The sequence below is a fragment of the Uloborus diversus genome, chromosome 7, assembly GCF_026930045.1.
Source record: "Uloborus diversus isolate 005 chromosome 7, Udiv.v.3.1, whole genome shotgun sequence".
NCBI lineage: Eukaryota > Metazoa > Arthropoda > Arachnida > Araneae > Uloboridae > Uloborus > Uloborus diversus.
Window position 1 is genome coordinate 104,593,278 of NC_072737.1, and position 19,110 is coordinate 104,612,387.

The 19,110-nt window shown below is 32.9% G+C and overlaps 1 protein-coding gene across 2 annotated transcripts in view; it reads left to right on the forward strand.

Moving 5' to 3' along the window:
- The window catches only part of LOC129225851 (acetylcholine receptor subunit alpha-like), a 271,447-nt gene that overhangs the window by 191,125 nt on the left and 61,212 nt on the right, over positions 1–19,110 (forward strand). For both annotated transcript variants that reach the window (XM_054860372.1, XM_054860373.1), the window contains exons 3-4: positions 7,629–7,673; positions 18,427–18,536. In XM_054860372.1, coding sequence (XP_054716347.1) covers positions 7,629–7,673; positions 18,427–18,536 — 155 coding nt within the window. The remainder of the gene's footprint in view (positions 1–7,628; positions 7,674–18,426; positions 18,537–19,110) is intronic.

Genomic DNA, 19,110 nt, shown 5'->3' on the forward strand with positions numbered 1-19,110 from the left:
TAAATCCTGACTTATTAGGACCCCCAGATCAGTAACTTTGTCTGCCTGACTAATGACTAAACCTTGCAAATAATAACTTGTACACTTATTTCCATGCCCTAAATGTAGCACTTGACATTTCCCAACATTAACAGCCATACCCCATTTATCAGCCCACTCCGTAATATGATCTAGATCCTCTTGCAGCTGATTTGCTTGTTCTTCATTTTCTACAGTCCCCATAACTTTGACATCATCAGCAAAACAATTCATGTTCCCAGAAATATTTTTGTGAATATCGTTCATAAAGACAATGAACAAAACAGGCCCTAACACTGATCCTTGAGGAACCCCGCTTAAGACCTCACTCCAATTAGAATAATTTCCCCTTACAACTACTCTTTGTTTCCTTCCGGTCAGCCAATTTTTTACCCAAATGAAAGTTTTCCCTCCTATTCCTATATCAGCTAATTTGCTAAGTAGAACAACATGCGGTACCTTATCGAAAGCTTTTTGAAAATCAATGTAAACAACATCTACAGGCTTCTTATTGTCCAAAGCCATGGTAACTTTGTCATAGAAATGTAATAAATTAGTTGCACAAGATTTACCTTTCCTGAAACCGTACTGAAAACTAGTCAATAGATTATTAGTCTCTAGAAAATTTACTATCTTAATTTTCATCAATGTTTCAAAAATTTTGCAAACCACCGAAGTTAGACTCACATGTCTATAATTTCCCGCACTCCCTTTAGACCCTTTCTTGAAGAGCGGTGTAATGTTAGCCAGCTTCCAGTCCTCTGGCACTGTCCCCGAATTATAAGAAGCATTGAAAATGTTTGCGATTACATCTGCTAATTCCTCTGCACATTCAACTAAAATTTTCGGAAAAATATTATCTGGCCCCGGAGCCTTAGTCTCTTTATTTTTTTTCAAATGAAGTAGAACGTCATCCCTGGAAATACAAAGTCCTCAAGCTGTACTATAGCTTGTGTCTTGTTGGCGTCAACTGTTGAGATACAGTTATCGTTAAAAACACTCGAAAAAAAGTTATTAAGAACATTAGCAATATCACTATCGTCCTGAATTAAAATTCCGTGCTCATCAACCAGTGGCCCAATATGACTATTTCGAACTTTCTCCGAATTAGCGTATGCAAAAAACCTCTTGGGATTCCTGTTTATGTTATCTGCCAGTCTTTGCTCCAACTCTCTTTTCTGAATCCGTACCAAATACTTAAATTTACGCCTTGCCTTACAATATTGGAGCCTATCCGCACTGTGACCTATTTCTCTAAACCTATGAAAAGCAGCTTGCTTGTAATTTAGAGCGTCTTTAGTTTTCCTGGAGAACCACATTGGCCAAATTTTAGTGTTGAATTCCTTTCTCCTAAAAGGAACATGATCCCTAACCGTATTCGCTAGATTTTCCTTAAACTCTGCCCACTGAAGATTCACATCCTATTATCCAATCCAGAAGAAAAAACTGCTTTCAAACTCTGCCGAAGTGCCACAAAGTCAGTATTTCTGAAATTGGGCACAAACCTAAAATTCTCTACTTTGTGCATATCAAATTTAATCCCAAACCTAATACTGTTGTGGTCACTATCTCCAATGTGTTCCCTTACACATAACACATATATCGTCAAGTGTTTGTCAAATTCTAACACCACTTGAGTTGCATTGAAATTAACTATGATTTCCCCTCAAAAAAGCGTAAAAGATCCCCTGTGAAACATACGAATACAACCGAAACGGGAGGAGTCTACGTACGAAATTTCAACTTTCTAGGACATACCGTTTTTGAGTTACGCGATATACATACACACATACGCACAAACGCACGTACATACGGACGTCACGAGAAAACTTGTTGCCGACCAAAAACCGTCCGATTCTGACTCCACAAGCACTGGCAGAGGTGCGGATTTTGAAGCAAAATCACAGACTCCGACTCCGACGCCCCAAAATCAGTCGACTCCAACTTTTTGACTCCAGGTCCAATTCCACAGCCTTGCTGCAGTCACGTAACATTAACTGGTCACGTAACAAGGAGAAATGTGGTACCATGTACTGCGGTGGATGCAAGGGGAGGGTCATGGGGGTCATGACCGCCCCCCCCCAAACCGTCGACAACATTATGAGTCCACATTGTGTTCAAGTACTCAATGCGTAAAATGTAAACAATTTCAGTATTTTTTTCAATTCATTACTTTTTTTAAGTAAATTTGCTTATGAAATTAATTAGTAATCTTGCTCTACTAAGTAGTCTACTAATTCCTTGCCGATTTGATGCTATTTATGGAACCTGAGGCAGTTTCAGAAATTTTTAGTACTACCAAAACCGTAAGTTCGTTCATGGGTGGGAGGGGCTATTCTTCATCATGATCCCCCCCCCCCCACCTAAAATCGTAGTCTGTATCCACCCCAGACCATGTGCCACTTTAGTACTAGATGTAAATAAATAGTTACTGAAGTTGAAGTTCTAATCTTAAGTACTTCATCAACGCAGGACATTCATAAAAAATTGCAACTGCTTTTCGTCTGCGAAAACAGTGAAGATTAACATTTTTAAAGAATTCATGGACGTAGCAGAACAAAAATTCCAATATATTAAGCTGACTTGAACACTATCAGTAGCAACTGTTAAATTCTTGTATAAAAGACTTATACCACAAGTAGCACTTTTCGTTCGACACATGAATGGTTAGAACGACAGTCGCATAAGTCAAAATGATTTTAGTGTTATAGAATTTGATTTTCAGACGTTGGGCAGTTTGCGCAGCTTTCGGGAAAAACATTTCAGAAATCAGAAGATGTACTCGTAAAAAATGTTTCATTTTCCGTTTTTAAACGTTCACTCTTCTGATTTTGAAAAATTCAAGCTGTGTGACTTTAGGCAAACAGTGTCATATCCAGAAAATCATGGAGTTTCTTTGTGATCGATTAAAAAATAAAAGAAGTGTGAAGTCCGGTCATAACATTTAACGCTTAGAAATATAAAATAATGATTTGAGTTCTTCATTAAAAAATGGAACAATATTCAACCATAAAAAATCAATGTCATATTAACTTTTAAGCGTTATCACTACACATATCGCAACACGGCAAAGAAACTGACACAATTTAAAATTTTGGAAAAACGTATTAACTATTGATTTAAAATTTAAATTTAATGCTCTTTCTTGCCACAAAACTCACATAAAGATAACTTACATAACTTGTGCGTGGTGGCAAAAAAACAATATAATCAATAGATAATATCATATTTTTTCATAATTTAAAAGAAAGTTTTTCAAACTTTAAATCTACATTATTAATTTAGACAACAAAAACTAACCTGTAAACATCACGTCATAATTTTTTCCGCGTAATGTAATATTTGAGACTAAATTACTTAAAACTAATACAGCGGGAAACCTTGATTTTCTCCAATGTTGTTTTTTTTTCTTTTTTTTTTTTTTTTTGAAACCAAATCGCTTAAAACTACTATATCGTAAAACCTTGCTTTCCTGCGCTGTAGTTTTATGAGACATCACTTAAAACTACTATAGCGTAAAACCTTGATTCTCTAAAATGTTTTTCTTTTGAAATTAAATCATTTAAAACTACTATGTCGTAAAACCTTGATTTTCTCCATTGTTAGTTTTTGAAACTAAATCACTTAAAACTACTATAGCGTAAAACCTTGATTTTCTCCAATGTTGTTTTTTGCGTTGTGTCTCTTTCCTTACCAGGGTGCGATAAGTTGAAATCCTAAATATTTACTTAATTTGGACCATTCCATGAAAAGTTATCACGACACACCAAAAAATTTTTCTCACATAATATAAAAGCATTTTTTTTTTTTTTTTTTTGCCAAAACAAAACTGTTCTTTTCAATTCCAGCATCAATTTTGTGTTTAAAATATTTTTATTTCAAATTTTAGCCTCATTTGATAACATTTAGAGCATTGTTATTGAAATTAATGTAAGAGCCATTTTTCAACCCCCGACAAACCAAGGAAGGGAGTTATTAGTTTGACGTGCCTGTGTATCTCTGTGTCTGTCTGTGGCACTCTAGCGAATAAACGGATGGACCGATTTTGAAAAAAAAAAAAAATCGAAAGGAGAGTTGATCGAGAGTGTTCTTAGCTAGGTTGCATCTTTGAATGACATTAATGTACAAAGATATTAATTAAAAACCTCTAAAAGGTTTTCCACGATTTGTGCAGTGATAACATAGTTAAAAATTTTTAAATTTAATACCAAAATAAAGAGTTTTTTTTCCGCGTCTGATAGAATGTGTTTGGAACTTCCATGTTTCATAGAATTCGAACTATGCCGTTTTTTAAAGCAAATTTTAATAACAGCTAAGCCTTTATTCAGGCATTTGATAAACGAATGCATTGTTGTCCGACAAGGAAATAAAACGCAATGATTTAACATTTTTATCTGTTGCCAATTTCTATTCAATTCGCAACTCCAACGAACTGTAGGGGGCACTGAAGTCACTGTCTAATGGCGGAGTTGAAAACTAAAACAAACGCACATGGTAACGAAGAAAATGCTAAAAGTGTAGTGATTTTTGTTCGTACGTATGATTTTTTCGCTTTATTCTTTTTAAATTAATTTTCAAAGTCTTGTGGATATTCTGGCCCACGTAGAAAGAAATGAGAATTCAAGAAGCATTACTAAACGTCAAAGATTAATGCAAACTACGTAGTTCGTAGTTCTAAGCAGCTATTTCCATGATGTTGAATTCGATATTTATCAATTCTTGATAAAACTAAATAATAATTGTGGCCTGACAAGAACAACAATTAATGCTAGAAAATTCAATATGACATTACAAATTATTATCGAAAGAAGATGATACTTCTTTGCCTTGCTTGGCTAGCGCTTATTTTTTTTCCATTTGTAGCTGAGTTATTTCTCTCGAATTCCCGAATCGGTTCATTTAAAAATCTTCTGTTTCGATTTTTCTAATTTCTGAGTTACGATTTAATTGTGTCATGTTATGCAAATCATCAAAAAAATTCTCACGGATATATGGTGGTAGTTTTCTTTTCAGTTGATTGACCATTATTTCTTTTCACTTATCGAATTCTGTAATCTTACTACCATTTTATTCCACTCATGATAAAAATTAAAAATGGTTTAACTAAAAACGCGAAATCTCGCCAAGGCTACTTTGCTCGCACAATACCAAAATTATAACCCTAAACAAATTTGGCGAAACCTTTCAGCTGAGAATAAAAGGAATAAAGTAAATTCTTTCTGGGTTAAACATTTTTCATTTTGTTCTACGGTAATAAATCCAAGAAAATATTTTGCATACTGTCCATCCAACTAAATGCTGCTGTAAAATATGATTAGTTAAATTAATTTAAGATTAAAAAAAACTCATATTCTTACAAATTCATACAATAAAAAATTTTACCTGGTATAACGTTATCCAATTTTGTTAATCCAGAGTTTTCTTGTTTACGCGTCCACCATTTAATACTTTTTTGAAAGAAATAAGGAAAACTAACATTATTTTGAGAAGTTCGAGAATACTCTTAGGGGATGAATTAATTTCTGTAGCTGAAAGCAAACTAAGACACATCGATTGCGTTAATAAATACTCAGAACAAACTGCCTGTGTTTACGTCAACAGACACACATGGAACTAAAACGTGGCAATGTTTTAGTTCCATCGGCAGTTTTGTAAATCACCGCAAGGTAGCGTATTCGAGCGCTGGAGTTCCGAATAGCAAATAAAATACTCGACAGTGATTTTTAATTATATAAGGCTTTTAAAAGGATTTTAAATTTTCCCTCTTGATTCTACAGTTGCGACTCAGTCGAGGGTTTTTAAAATTTTTAATTTCATCGTTGCTTGTTTACTTAATCATTATTTTTATTTTATTTATTTTATTATTATTATTTTTATTTATTTATTTATTTATTTTTTTTGAAAAAAAAATCAAATATCATGAACACAGATGCTTTACTACAATTATGTGTCAAACTTTTTTAATAAATACTTATGATACGTTTTACACCTCCTGAAATATGCAGGTCACTTTTTGTTGGTCACACAGGTAACGCAAAAAGAACAAAAGTTTTCCTCCAAGGTCAAATTGGGAGACTAGAAGAGAAATATCGCATATCATAAATTAACTTAATACAGAATACCTGTAACCAGACTTTCATGTTCAAATATACGGCAGAAAAGTTTTAATGAGGCTTTTTGAAAGATGTCACAAACGTAACGCTCCTGAATGGTTTTCATTACGAGTTCGGTTTTTACATTTGAGTGTAATTGAAGAAATGTACTCTCTTTACATAATTCAACTAAATTTATTGTGTGCTGGCACTGAATCCAAGACTCAATGAGTGTTGAAGAGTAATGATATTGATAAAATATAATAAATAAATAAAAAGAAGAAATTAAGAATTGTTGTTTTCATACCCAAAGAGTAATTTAAACTGTCTACATACTTTAAGATAAGAAGCAATAGTTGCGTCAAGTGGCGCATTTTCAACAATCAGGCTTAAATAAAAGAAAACATAGCGTTAGTTTTTCCGTCAATGTGTAGAAAAGAGCATTTTTATGCCTCAAAATTTAACTTTAGACGTCTTTGTTTTTTTTTTAATTAAAAAAAAATGTTATCTTTGTTTCTGACAGGCCCTTTTACGAATTTTCTGAAAACCCCATCCTAAAGGACTCGACCGCCCATAGGGGAGCGAAAGTGCCCCTATGTGTATTTTTAAGCATCAAAGGACGGACGTCTGTGCCAAATTTGACAGAGATCCGATGTAAATTGAACTTGAATATTGAAAACCCCTTGGGGGTGGGAAGTCAAAGTCCAGGGGGAAATCCCCATAAGAGTTTCTGAGCACCAAAGAACTTCTGTGCGCAATTCGGCAAATATCCGAAGTAAACTGTGGATTTTTATTAGGAAATCAGCTTCAAATGTTGCACGCGGTCATACACGTAACGCTAATAAAATATTTTTTGTTGCTATTGCATGAGCTTTAAAAAATATATATTTGTGGAATACTTACTCGGTATACTTGGACACATGCACAAAAAATACTGTTCCTTTACCTTTTAAAACTTAACAGGAAATTACAAAATAGTATTAGCTAGTTTTCAGATATTCTGAATCACACACGTAACGCTATATTTTAAATTTAAAAAAAAAATAGAATTGAGGCAGATAGCAAAGTGAGAAGCAAAGGGATCTAAGTGAAAAAATTAAAAATTTTAAGATAACCAGTACAAATGGTAGGTGAACCTCTACTCAGTCTTGGGGTAAGAGATAGTATTAGTAGCCCTAGTAGGTGCTGCTGTACAGCATGATTTAGAAGAAAAAAAATCAATGAAACCCTACCTAGGACGTTAACTTTAAAATCGTTTTACTCAAAACTTGAAATTGTCCACTTGCATCCCTTTGCTTCTCAGTGCCTCCTACGTACATTGTCCTACGTAAATAATACTGCCACTTAAAACTTCTTACATATCTTCTGTATGTCCAGTAGAAACTGCTAAGAAATATTTTTAAAATATCATATTGGTTTTTATTGTTATTTGCAAAGAACATTTTTGGCCCACTATAGTATTTACAGGATACTATTTCTTCATAGCTACTCTAATGAAATTTAATTTTTCCCTTTTAGAACCTCAAGAATCAAATCATGACAACAAATCTTTGGGTGGAGCAGGTAATATAAATTTTCCTCATTTTCTTTAATTAAATGACTCACGCATATCTGTCTACAATTTTTAGGCAAGATTTCTCCAAATGTTGATGTTTATTTTTATTAAATGTAAAGACTTGAACTGAAGTGAAGAACGATGTCAAGTGTAATTCCAATTTCGAATAAGCATAGTTTTAAGCAAGCGCTTTACTTCCAATACTAATAGGTGGGTCAGTCTAATTTTACTTGATCATTTTCTCGTTCCAAGAATGCTGTTATTTCTTTAAAAACTGCATAATGATGCAAAAACAGTTTACGAAAGTAGTTGTTGCCGCAGTTAATTGTTTGTTATTAATGCTAGTGATTCTGTTGAAAGCTAGGTAGAAGAAAATTCGTAACCTTTGTTGACGGACAAAATACTGCAATAAAATAATGCAGAATAACGAAAAAACACGTAATTTTTTAAAGTATGTCCCGTACATGATGCATTACTACGACAAGTTAAATATTAATGAACAATGTATTGAAATTGCAACATACACGGTGTTTATAATGTCTTGTACTGATGAAGAAAATTCATTTCAATATAATTGAAAAATGTACCTTTTATTATTTATGCATAATTCTTTCTTCATTTTGATCCTTATCTGATCAAGTTTTTCCTCCATCAGTACGATATGGTTAGAGACATAAAGGTAGCGTCTAGCATTGAAAACTGAAAGGGGCGTTTATTAAAGAAGAAAAAAAGTGTGTTCTTTTTCCTGTGGGATTTTATCAATGATAAAATGTCCCAAATATTGAAGGAAGTGATAATGAATGCAATATTTTTCATTTATCAAATCCTTTCTCCAATATTTGTCCTCATCACAATTTCAATCAGATAGTTAGTGTATGACATTTGTCTATATGCGCAGCAATTATATCTTGTCCAGTTAAATGTAATCGATGGTAAAAACCAACACGCCCGTAATACTAAAGGCCTATCGCATTTACTTTAAAAAGTGAACTTCGAGTATGGAGGACAGTGCTACCTTGTGGCAATTCAACGATAGAGATGGATTCAAACATCCGCCACCTAAAATATCCATTGATAACAATTCTTAAAATAGCACAGCACAGCGTCCGTCCAATGAAAACGTTGCTATGGCAATGGATCCAAACAATTCGAATGAAATCGTAAATTGGTTAACTTCAAAATTTAAATTTAAAAACTAGCCAATTGTTAAATTATCCGCTATTAGTTTCTTATACCTTCGATAGATGGCAGTGGCCTTCGTACTAACATTGACTGGTCCTCGTTCCCTCGTTTTGAGTTCATTTTTGCTCTATGTTAAAAGCGAGAAAGCGATAGGCACTTAGTATTACAGAGGAGTTGACAAAAACACACAAGAAAATTAACATATTAAAACGGGAGCACGGAAGCAACCGTGCCCAGTCAAAGGTCTAAAAGGGGCAGCCATAACTGCCACAAGAGTACCAGGAACACAATTACAACCCGTGACGAGAACATGAGGGTTGAAATGTCATGAGTTACAAAAAATATGCTAGCCAATACATGGCGTCAGGGGTGAGGCGACTGGATTTTAAGGGTCAATCTCCCCAGAACCCTTGGTTATAAGACATATTGCTAATTCTAATCTGACAGGGTGTTTTTTCCATGTAAGAACTGTTATCACCAAACCATCAACCCTAAGTGGTAAATTCTGGCTCCGCTGGTGCTTGGCGCGGGGTTGAATTTCCCAGAACTATACAAGGTGCACGTACTCATACTAGTGCGTACACATAGAAGTGCGTAAACATTACGAATAATCTTTGAAGATAAGGATCAATTAAGAAAAGAAAGTCTGAAGCAATTTCTTGTCTTAAATAAATATCCAAAAAAAAGCAATTAAATTAGCATTTTTTTCAAATGTGATGCAATATTTATCTAATAATAAAAAAAAATAAATTCGCATCTTTTTTAAATGTTGTTCAATATTCATCTAATACTTTTATTGCTTTGCATCAAGGCGTCTTTTCTTTTTTTTTTTTTTCATTTCAGATAAATACATATTTATTCATGCTTGTAATCATCGCATTAACTCCTACTCTTTCGTAATTTATTACTTGTCGTCTTTTAATAATAAATTTCTCTTTTAATTGCTTTAAAAAGCAGACATAGAGTTCTTTATTTATGCCAGTCTTCCCGCCATCCATTATTCTTTCGTTTCTTTTCCCATTCTCTCTTCATTTCACAATTTTTCTCGGGGAATTACTTAAGTATTTGTCTTAACTTTCTCAAGCGTTGATACTGAAGTAACTTTTTAAAAACAGAAAAAAAAAACATTATTCTTCATTTATATTGCACAAAGACATGAATACTCATTTTATCCCATTAAGATTGTTCGTTTAATTAATCAATCTGGAAAAACATAAAATTTTCTTCGTAATCAGTAAAAAAAAATGTACACAGCATATTGGTTTGCTAATCAATTTATCAAGAATATAAGCAGCACAAACAGACAATTAAAGATGGTTTAGATTTTTGAAAAAAGCTCTTTAATTAAATATCAACGACTTTCCTTTAAGCAAATTATCTTTGACCGTTCGGTGCGTTGTGCTGTTTTTCTTTTCCACAAACAGAAGCACTTCTCTTTTGAGAAGAAAATTGAAAAAGTAAATTTCTCTTATTGATTTCAAGTAATCCGAAGAGGTTTCTAAGATAGGTTCTTTCAGAAAAGTAGAACTTACTTGACCTTTTTCACAAAGTGCAGCTGTCAGTAACTCTTACGTAAACAATGTTTCAGTGTATTTTTCTACTTAAATATTAGTTCAAGGATTAAACGTGCAGATTACTATAAATAGTTCCATAGCTCCATTTCATTTATAAAAGAGCTTATTTATTTCCAAGCTTATTTATTTATAGACATTTTATTATCCATGTGATATTTTACAGCACGAGTATGTTGTAACAAAATGGAACATACCAAATTAGGGGGGGGGGGTGGATTTTCATAATTTTAATGTCGTCAAGATGGGTTTAGTGCTCAAAAAATACTGCACATTTTGCTCACAGGCAGTTTAAGTTTTGTAAGTTTAAACTTCTTACAAAAAAAAAAAAAAGGCTAAACTAAACTTCTTTTTTTTTTTGTAAAAATAAATAAACTATTTTGTACGGTATTTTGATGGAAAAAACGATTTTTTTCCTTGCATTTGATAATAAGTTTAAAGAAAATAATAATAAAGGGCTCAAGTCATGGGCGGATACAGAAAACCCTTTTTTTTGGGGGGGGGGTCATGCTGAAGAATGACCCCCCCCCCCCATGAACGAACTTACGGTTATGGGTGCGATAAATTTCTGACACTGATCGGGTGTCAATAAAAGCACCAAATCGGCCAGGGCCAGGAATAAGGCACCTAATTGGGGATAAAAATTGCAAATTAATTTCATAAGCAGTGAAAAGAAGTAGTAGTTCAAATATTTACTTTCAAAAATAATTAATGTAATCAAAACACACTGTAATCGTTCACATTTCGTGCAAAAAGTGTTTAAACGCAATGCGGACGGATGCTGTTGTCGACGGGGGGCTGATGACCCCCATGACCCTCCCCTTGTATCCGCCACTGGCTCAAGTGTTCCTCTTTACAATAACTTCCACTACATTTATATTTATATATATATATATATATTTTTTTTTTTTTTTCAAATAAATTCGTATTTTCTTTTTTCGGGGCTAGAATAATGTTTTGAAAAAAAGCGTGCTCTCCAAAATTCTCTTGACATTTATAGTAAAATCCGAAGTTTCTAGGACATCCTGAGCAATCATTTCATGAGCAAGTGCAACGTAGCGTACAAGGAGTGTTCGAAGAACAATGCCAGTGATTAACTTCACAACATTTATTGATTCAGCTTTATAATACAGTAAATAGTTGTAAAATAGAATTCTCCTTTTGCGCTGATTGCTTCCGGCCATAGCTGTCCATCTCCCCCCCCCCCCAAAAAAAAAAATCTCAACTCCCTTTTTCTTATATTTTTTTTAATATTTTTTAGCTTTATTTTTTATTTTATTTTATTAAATACTATATATTTATTTATTTACTTATTTTTAATTATTATTATTTTATTAGAACAGTTCTGACTTTGAATGACATACACACAAACACTCACACAAACTATGAAATATAAGAAAACAGAATAAAATAAAAAAATAAATAAGTTAAAATAAGTAAATAAATAATTTTAAATAAATAAATTTAAAAAAATTGAAAAATCTCTCTCTCTCCCCCCCCCCCTTAAAAAAAAGTTTTGTTGGTGCAACTTGCTCCAAAATTCTCTCCCCCCCCCCCCCCTCCCGTCGAGATCACCCCTGCTTCCAACTAGACTTCCAGGTATTGAAAAGAGTCACAGCTGGCCTTTTCAGAATGTCCGTCAGAGCTTTGGTGTCTTTGACTTTATCAAATTTCTCAAAATTATATTCTTGGTTGTTAGTTTTTAAGCAAGCGAACAAAAATAAGTTGAGAGGAATCATGTCAGGTCTGTAGGGGGCTGGAGAATCGCTCTCATTTTAGAATATTTGCTGGCAGGCTAGACAAAAGCTTCGCGCGCTTTTAACACCTGCAGATTATTCTTCATAAACTCTTGAACAGTGCGATCAGGAATGTTGAATGTCTGTGTCATTCAAGGAAAACTCAAACGACACTATGAATGCAAGATTTCAGAAAAACATTTTCGTCTGTGGTGGTTGTTGAAGGCCTTGTAAAGTGGGCTTCCAAATCTTTTGTGCCCTTTAAAAATAACTTGTAACGAAAGGGTCGCTCCGTTAAAAAATAATCCCAACAAAACATAAATGTGAAAAAGAAGCCAAGTTCGGTCGAAATGAGGTTTGGGGTAGACGGTGCCACCGACAAAAATAGTTCAGACCTAAACTGTTATCAAGTTCCATAGCAGTTCCACATAGATGTTGGATTTCCCCATGTTCTTCAATTCATTTAGAAAACAATTTTGTACTTTCTTTGATATTGGATTTTAAACTTGCGGCAAGTTCTAGTCATCGCTATTTTTTTTTTTTTTTCAAACTTGCCAAGTTTTAAATCCAATATCAAAGAAAGTAAAAAAAATGTTTTCTAAATGAATTGAAGAACATGGGAAAATCCAACATATATGTGGAACTGCTATGGAACTTGGTAACCGTTTAGATCTGAACTATTTTTGTCGGTGACACCGTCTACCCCGAACCTCATTTCGACCGAATTTGGCTTCTTTTTCACATTTATGTTTTGTTGGGATATCATTACTTTTTGAAAAGCTAAATCAAAGGTTATGTTCTAATTCAGACGATTATAAATTCAAAAGCGTATAGAACTATATGATTTCCTCCCCCCCCCCTTGCTTTTACGATTCACTGGTTTGCGGTTTCTCTTTATTAGAAGTTTTGGAGATATTTCGTTAGCTGGGGACTTAAAGCGATCGCCAATTTTAGGCAGTAATCGTCTGTTTTTCCCATTTATCAGCAAGGTCAAAGTACATTAGTTCTTGATCAGCGTCCTCAAATTTGTCGACAATTAGGAAAATTGCTGACTCATCTCAAAATCTATCTTGAATTTATTGTTCAGGGGGATAATCGTAACGTAGATCGTAAAATATGCAGAATTGGCGAAAATATTTCTCAATTGTTGACATTTTTTCTCCCATTTTTGCTCCTCCTGCAAAATTTTTAATTTAATTGAGTTCTAAAGATTTTATAAATTTTAAAGCTGGTTAGTTTTGATTTTAAAGGCTTAGCTCTAAAATTTGTAATTGTAATTATTTGATGGATCATTTTTCACTTTAGCGGAATTTAAAGTATCGTTTAAAGCCCCATTTTGGTTAGAAATTTAATTGTTAATTTAAAACATCAACAACCTTGTTTTGGCAACGTTTGACGAGCCCTTTTGTTTTGATTTATTTGGCGAAATATTTTGCAATCGCGCGGTAAAGTGATTACGGCGTGATGCTCACAAAAAATAACGTAATTTTTTGCTATTTTAGTGTAGTTTTTTTGACTTTTTAGATTTTTCCCTTTACATATGCATGAAAATCTATCTTTATGCCAAATTTCAAGTATGTGAGACACTTGGAAGTTCGTAAACATTTTGATGAGTGAGTGAGTCAGTGTTAAAAATGACACTTTTCAGATCTTAATAATTCCATAACTATAAGAGGTACACTCATGAAATTTAGAATTATAGGTCTACTATGCAGCTCTATTAGACATACAAAATTTCAAGCACGTATATTTAATAGTTTTTGAGAAATGAGGGAGTCAAAAGTAGCTTGAAATGATTCGTGTAAGATACACACTGGCAGATGTGTCGCCTGATTTCCGAACTTCGCTGACACACTGCCGTGTGTCTAAGTTACCAAAAGATCTCTTTAACATGGGAAAACTTTTCAAAGCCGACATGCCAAGTTTCATACAAAACCTAAGTAAGGACAATCATTTGCTCGATCGAGTGCTGCTTGCACGGGAGACAAAACGAAGTGTATGAAAATACTTCTGCTTCGGTCTCCTACCTACGAGGCAGATTAGTTAACCAACTTTTCAAAAAAAAAAAAAAGCCTGTCAACTAATTGAGAGGACTAACACGAGACAACTTATTAGTTGAACTAACTTTTCTTCTAATAAGCTGACTTTGTTCAAACAGCTGCTCTACAAAGCTGTTGAAATTGAATCGAGTTGATTCAACTAATTTACTCATGTGTGGAGCGAATACTGGGTCATATGCCAATGAGTTGAAAAGTTAATTCAACTTATCGAGATGTAGGCCAGTGCCAATCGCTTTGAAAATGGTAAAAAGTCGAAAAAATTTAGAACAGGATAAAACCAGTTAGAAAGGTAAGAAAATCTAATAACATTAATAGGAAAAATAAATTACGGGCGAGCTGAGTTTGGGAAGGGGGGGGGGGGGTATAGGGGTCTTAAGGGGGAGAAAACGGTTTATCATGATTTCCGGAAAAACGAAGAATCCTATCGAAGAAAACTAAATCACAGAGTTGTTGGTAATAAAAAGATCTACAACTTTTGCATTTGCACTTTTTTTTCTATAATCTCAAAATATATGCGAAAATTCAAAAAACCGACTTTTTGGTTTTTTATTTTTATCTCCCACAAAAAGAAATTCTTTTCACTAAATTAAAGGAAAAATTACCTTATTATGTCCAAAATACACTGTAATTTTTTAGATTTAAAATACTTATTTTTTTCTCCTTATTTTTATCTCCCACAAAAAGAAATTCTTTTCACTAAATTAAATGAAAAGTTAACTTATTATGTCCAAAATACACTGTAATTTTTTAGATTTAAAATACTTATTTTTTTCTCCTTATTTTGATTCAGTATTAAAAAAGCATCAGAATTTTCAATCAAAAAATCTCACGTCAAAATATCTGATTTTTTTAAAAAATCGGAGCAAGTTTTTTTCGTTGGAATCTCTACTTTTTGATGGTATAAAAAATAATATACAATACTATGGAAGCTTTTCGCAAAAAATGAAGAAAATCAAAAAACTCGAATTTGAAAAAAAAAAAAGCTATAACTATGTAAAATTTTAAGCTCTTTATTAAAATGCACACTTTAATTAGTCGAAAAATGAAATTTTCCATGTTAAATTGACACAAACTGGAAGTAAAAATATATTACAACAATTAACAAGAAGTTCTGTCTAGAACTAGACGAGCCTACTTTCCCGTATACCCATACTACTTTCTAGTACCTGATCAATATTCTCAAAAATAGCTAAAATCGCGAATTTTTTCAAACATATTTTTAAAATACTTAAAGCTGATTTCTAGCAATAAAATATTCCTCACTCATCTAAAAAAATTAAATGCCGTAAAAAAAATTAAAAAAAAATAGCAGCAACTTTTAAACAAAGCAGCTAATACACTTTTTTCCATTAAAAAATCTTTAACAGCTTCCAAAACGAAAAAATAATAATTAAAACTAATAACCTCATTAAAATAAATACATCATATCAAAAATAAAAAAAAAATCGTTTCTTTTTCCCCTGTTGCCAAAAACAATTTTTTTAAATGAATTAATGCACTAACCAAAATAAATAAAAACAATAAAATGTAGACTTAAAGAAATAATTTTCATAGTCAAAAAAAAAAAAAAAAAAAAAAAATCGTCTGCGCATATCTTTATGTAGAAACATAAATGACTTCGAGTTTATTTGCAACTCCAACGAACTATAAGGGGCACTGAAGTCACTGTCTAATGGCGGACTTAAAAACTAAAACAAACGCACATGGTAACGAAGAAAATGATAAAAGTGTTGTGATTTTTGTTCGTACGTATGATTTTTTCGCTTTATTCTTTTTAAATTAATTTTCAAAGTCTTGTGGACATTCTGGCCCACGTAGAAAGAAATGAGAATTCAAGAAGCATTACTAAACGTCAAAGATTAATGCAAACTACGTAGTTCGTAGTTCTAAGCAGCTATTTCCACGATACTGAATTCGATATTTATCAATTCTTGATAAAACTAAATAATAATTGTGGCCTGACATGAATAACAATTAATGCTAGAAAATTCAATATGACATTACAAATTGTTATCGAAAGAAGATACTTTTTTGCCTTGATTGGCTAGCGATTATTGTTTTCCATTTGTAGCTGAGTTATTTCTCTCGAATTCCCGAATCGGTTAATTTAAAAATTTTCTGTTTCGATTTTTCTAATTTCTGAGTTATGATTTAATTGTGTCATGTTATGCAAATCATCAACAAAATTCTCACGGATATATGGTGGTAGTTTTCTTTTCAGTTGATTGACCATTATTTCTTTTCACTTATCGAATTCTGTAATCTTACTACCATTTTATTCCACTCATGATAAAAATTAAAAATGGTTTAACTAAAAACGCGAAATCTCGCCAAGGCTACTTTGCTCGCACTATACTAAAACTATAACCCTAAACAAATTTGGCGAAACCTTTCAGCTGAGAATAAAAGGAATAAAGTAAATTCTTTCTCGGTTATTCATTTTGTTCTACGATAATATATTCAAGAAAATATTTTGCATGCTGTCCATTCCAACTAAATACTGCTGTAAAATATGGTAAGTTTAATTAATTTAAGATTAAAAAAACCCCGATATTCTTACAAATTCATACAAAACAATAAAATTTTTTACCTTGTATAACGTTATTCAAGTTTGTTAATCCAGAATTTTCGCTTTCACCAATTATTAAGGAAATAATGAAAATTAACATTATTTTGAGAAGCTCGAGAATACTACTAAAGGACGAATTAATTTCTGTAGCTGAAAGCAAACTAAGACACATCGATTGCGTTAATAAATACTCAGAAGAAACTGCCTGTGTTTACGTCAACAGACACACGTGGAACGCAACGTGGCAATGTTTTAGTTTCATTTGCAGTTTTGTAAATCACCGCAAAGTAGCGTATTCGAGCGCTGGAGTTCCGAATTGTTTTTTATACCATCAAAAAGTAGAGATTCCAACGAAAAAAACTTGCTCCGATTTTTTAAAAAAATCAGATATTTTGACGTGAGATTTTTTGATTGAAAATTCTGATGCTTTTTTACTACTGAATCAAAATAAGGAGAAAAAATAAACATTTTAAATCCAAAAAATTACAGTGTATTTGAGACATAATAAGGTAACTTTTCATTAGATGTAGTGAAAAAAAAATTTTTTTTTGCGGAAGATGAAAATAAAAAACCAAAAAGTCGGTTTTTTGGATTTTTCGCATATATTTTGAGGTTATAGAAAAAAAAGTGCAAATACAAAAGTTGTAGATCTTTTTATTACCAACAACTCTGTAATTTAGTTTTTTTTTTTTTCGATAAGACTCTTCGTTTTTCCGGAAATAGTGATAAACCGTTCCCCCCCTTAAACCCCCCTACACCCCTCTTCCCGAATTCAGCTCGCCCGTAATTTATTTTTCCTATTAATGTTATTAAATTTTCTTATTTTTCGAACTGGTTTTATCCTGTTCTAAATTTTTTTGGTCTCAAACATTATTGGCACTGGCCTAATGAGAATGGTAACGTCTCAGGTGCTGACGAGTTTACTGTTGTGCGAAGGATGCTATGTGATTCCTTCCTTTTTCTACTTGGTTACACATCCTGACAACTACCCGCTCGAAAGTTGATTCAATTAAGTTGCCTCTCCTGAAGGAACTCTTCGGTTGGTCAGAAATCCTGCCGGAAGAGATATTCACTTAGAGAAGTCAATTGTGAAATCTTTTAACTTATTTTTAGTTTTGAATCAACTAATGTCCTACAATCGACTCAATGGCATTTCTTTTCTTACCGACGTTGTACTATCATTGAAATCTAGAGTTTGTAATAGCATTTCTTAAACTCATGGAATTGACATGAGAACTAGGGTACGTGCTCCTTTATCCTCAAGGTATAATCTGATTGTCAACATGAGGAAAAAATAGCGGATAATGAAGATCAGGGTTCCATATTTAGCGTCTTTCTCATAACCTTCAGCATGAGATTAAAGAACGGGTCTTACAAAGCTTCAGTCTTTGACTACAAGTTGTGGTTTAAACACCGTTTTCATGTGTCCAGCTAAATGAAAAGTAGCATTAGCGCACGCTCTATAGCTATTTTGTTACTCTATGCTTTAACTTCTCTATTAGTTTTCCACTGAAATTCAAAGTATAAGGTTCCGAATATGTGATATTTTAGACATTTTGCATATAGTTTTATCTCTGACTTTTTAAAATAATTTTCGCACTTGTATTGCTTTATCTTGAGCTCATTTTGCTCTTAATTTTTAGTATTGGAACGACTACAAGCTCACTTGGGATCCGAGGGAGTACGGAGGGGTGGACATGCTTCATGTGCCATCTGACCATATATGGAGGCCTGACATCGTCCTCTATAATAAGTAAGTACATTTAAAAATGAATCAGAAATTACACGACGAAAAGGTGATATGGAATAACATGTAATCGCTTTATAAAGCAATTACATAAAATAGGTTCTACTGGAAAATTAATAAAATTTTTAAATTCGTAGAAAATGCTCTCTTTTTGAACTGTGCGACGATTTTTATATAAAAATATAAAAATCATATACATTAAACAGCTTACTTGATGTTTGTTTGGGGCATCTTATGGTGATTAAAACAGGCAAGTAAAAATTAAAATAATGTTGACTTTATCAAAAGACGTTGACATAGATACGCAGCTAATGTGTCATCGTTACAGAAATACACAGTTAACAAAAGAACCTTTGTTAACCACACATGACGACTCCTGAAAGAGCACTTATTTTCACGAAAATGAAGATATCGGTGATTTCGCTAGCTGAAAATTTCTCAAACTTCATATGCAGAGGCGGTGATTGGGACTGAGAAGGAGGGAGGGGGGGGGGCAAAAAAAAGACAGCTAAACACCATAGGACTTTTAGCGGCAGCAAAAAAAAAAGAGAAAAAAAAATACAAAATTTTGCTAAGACTG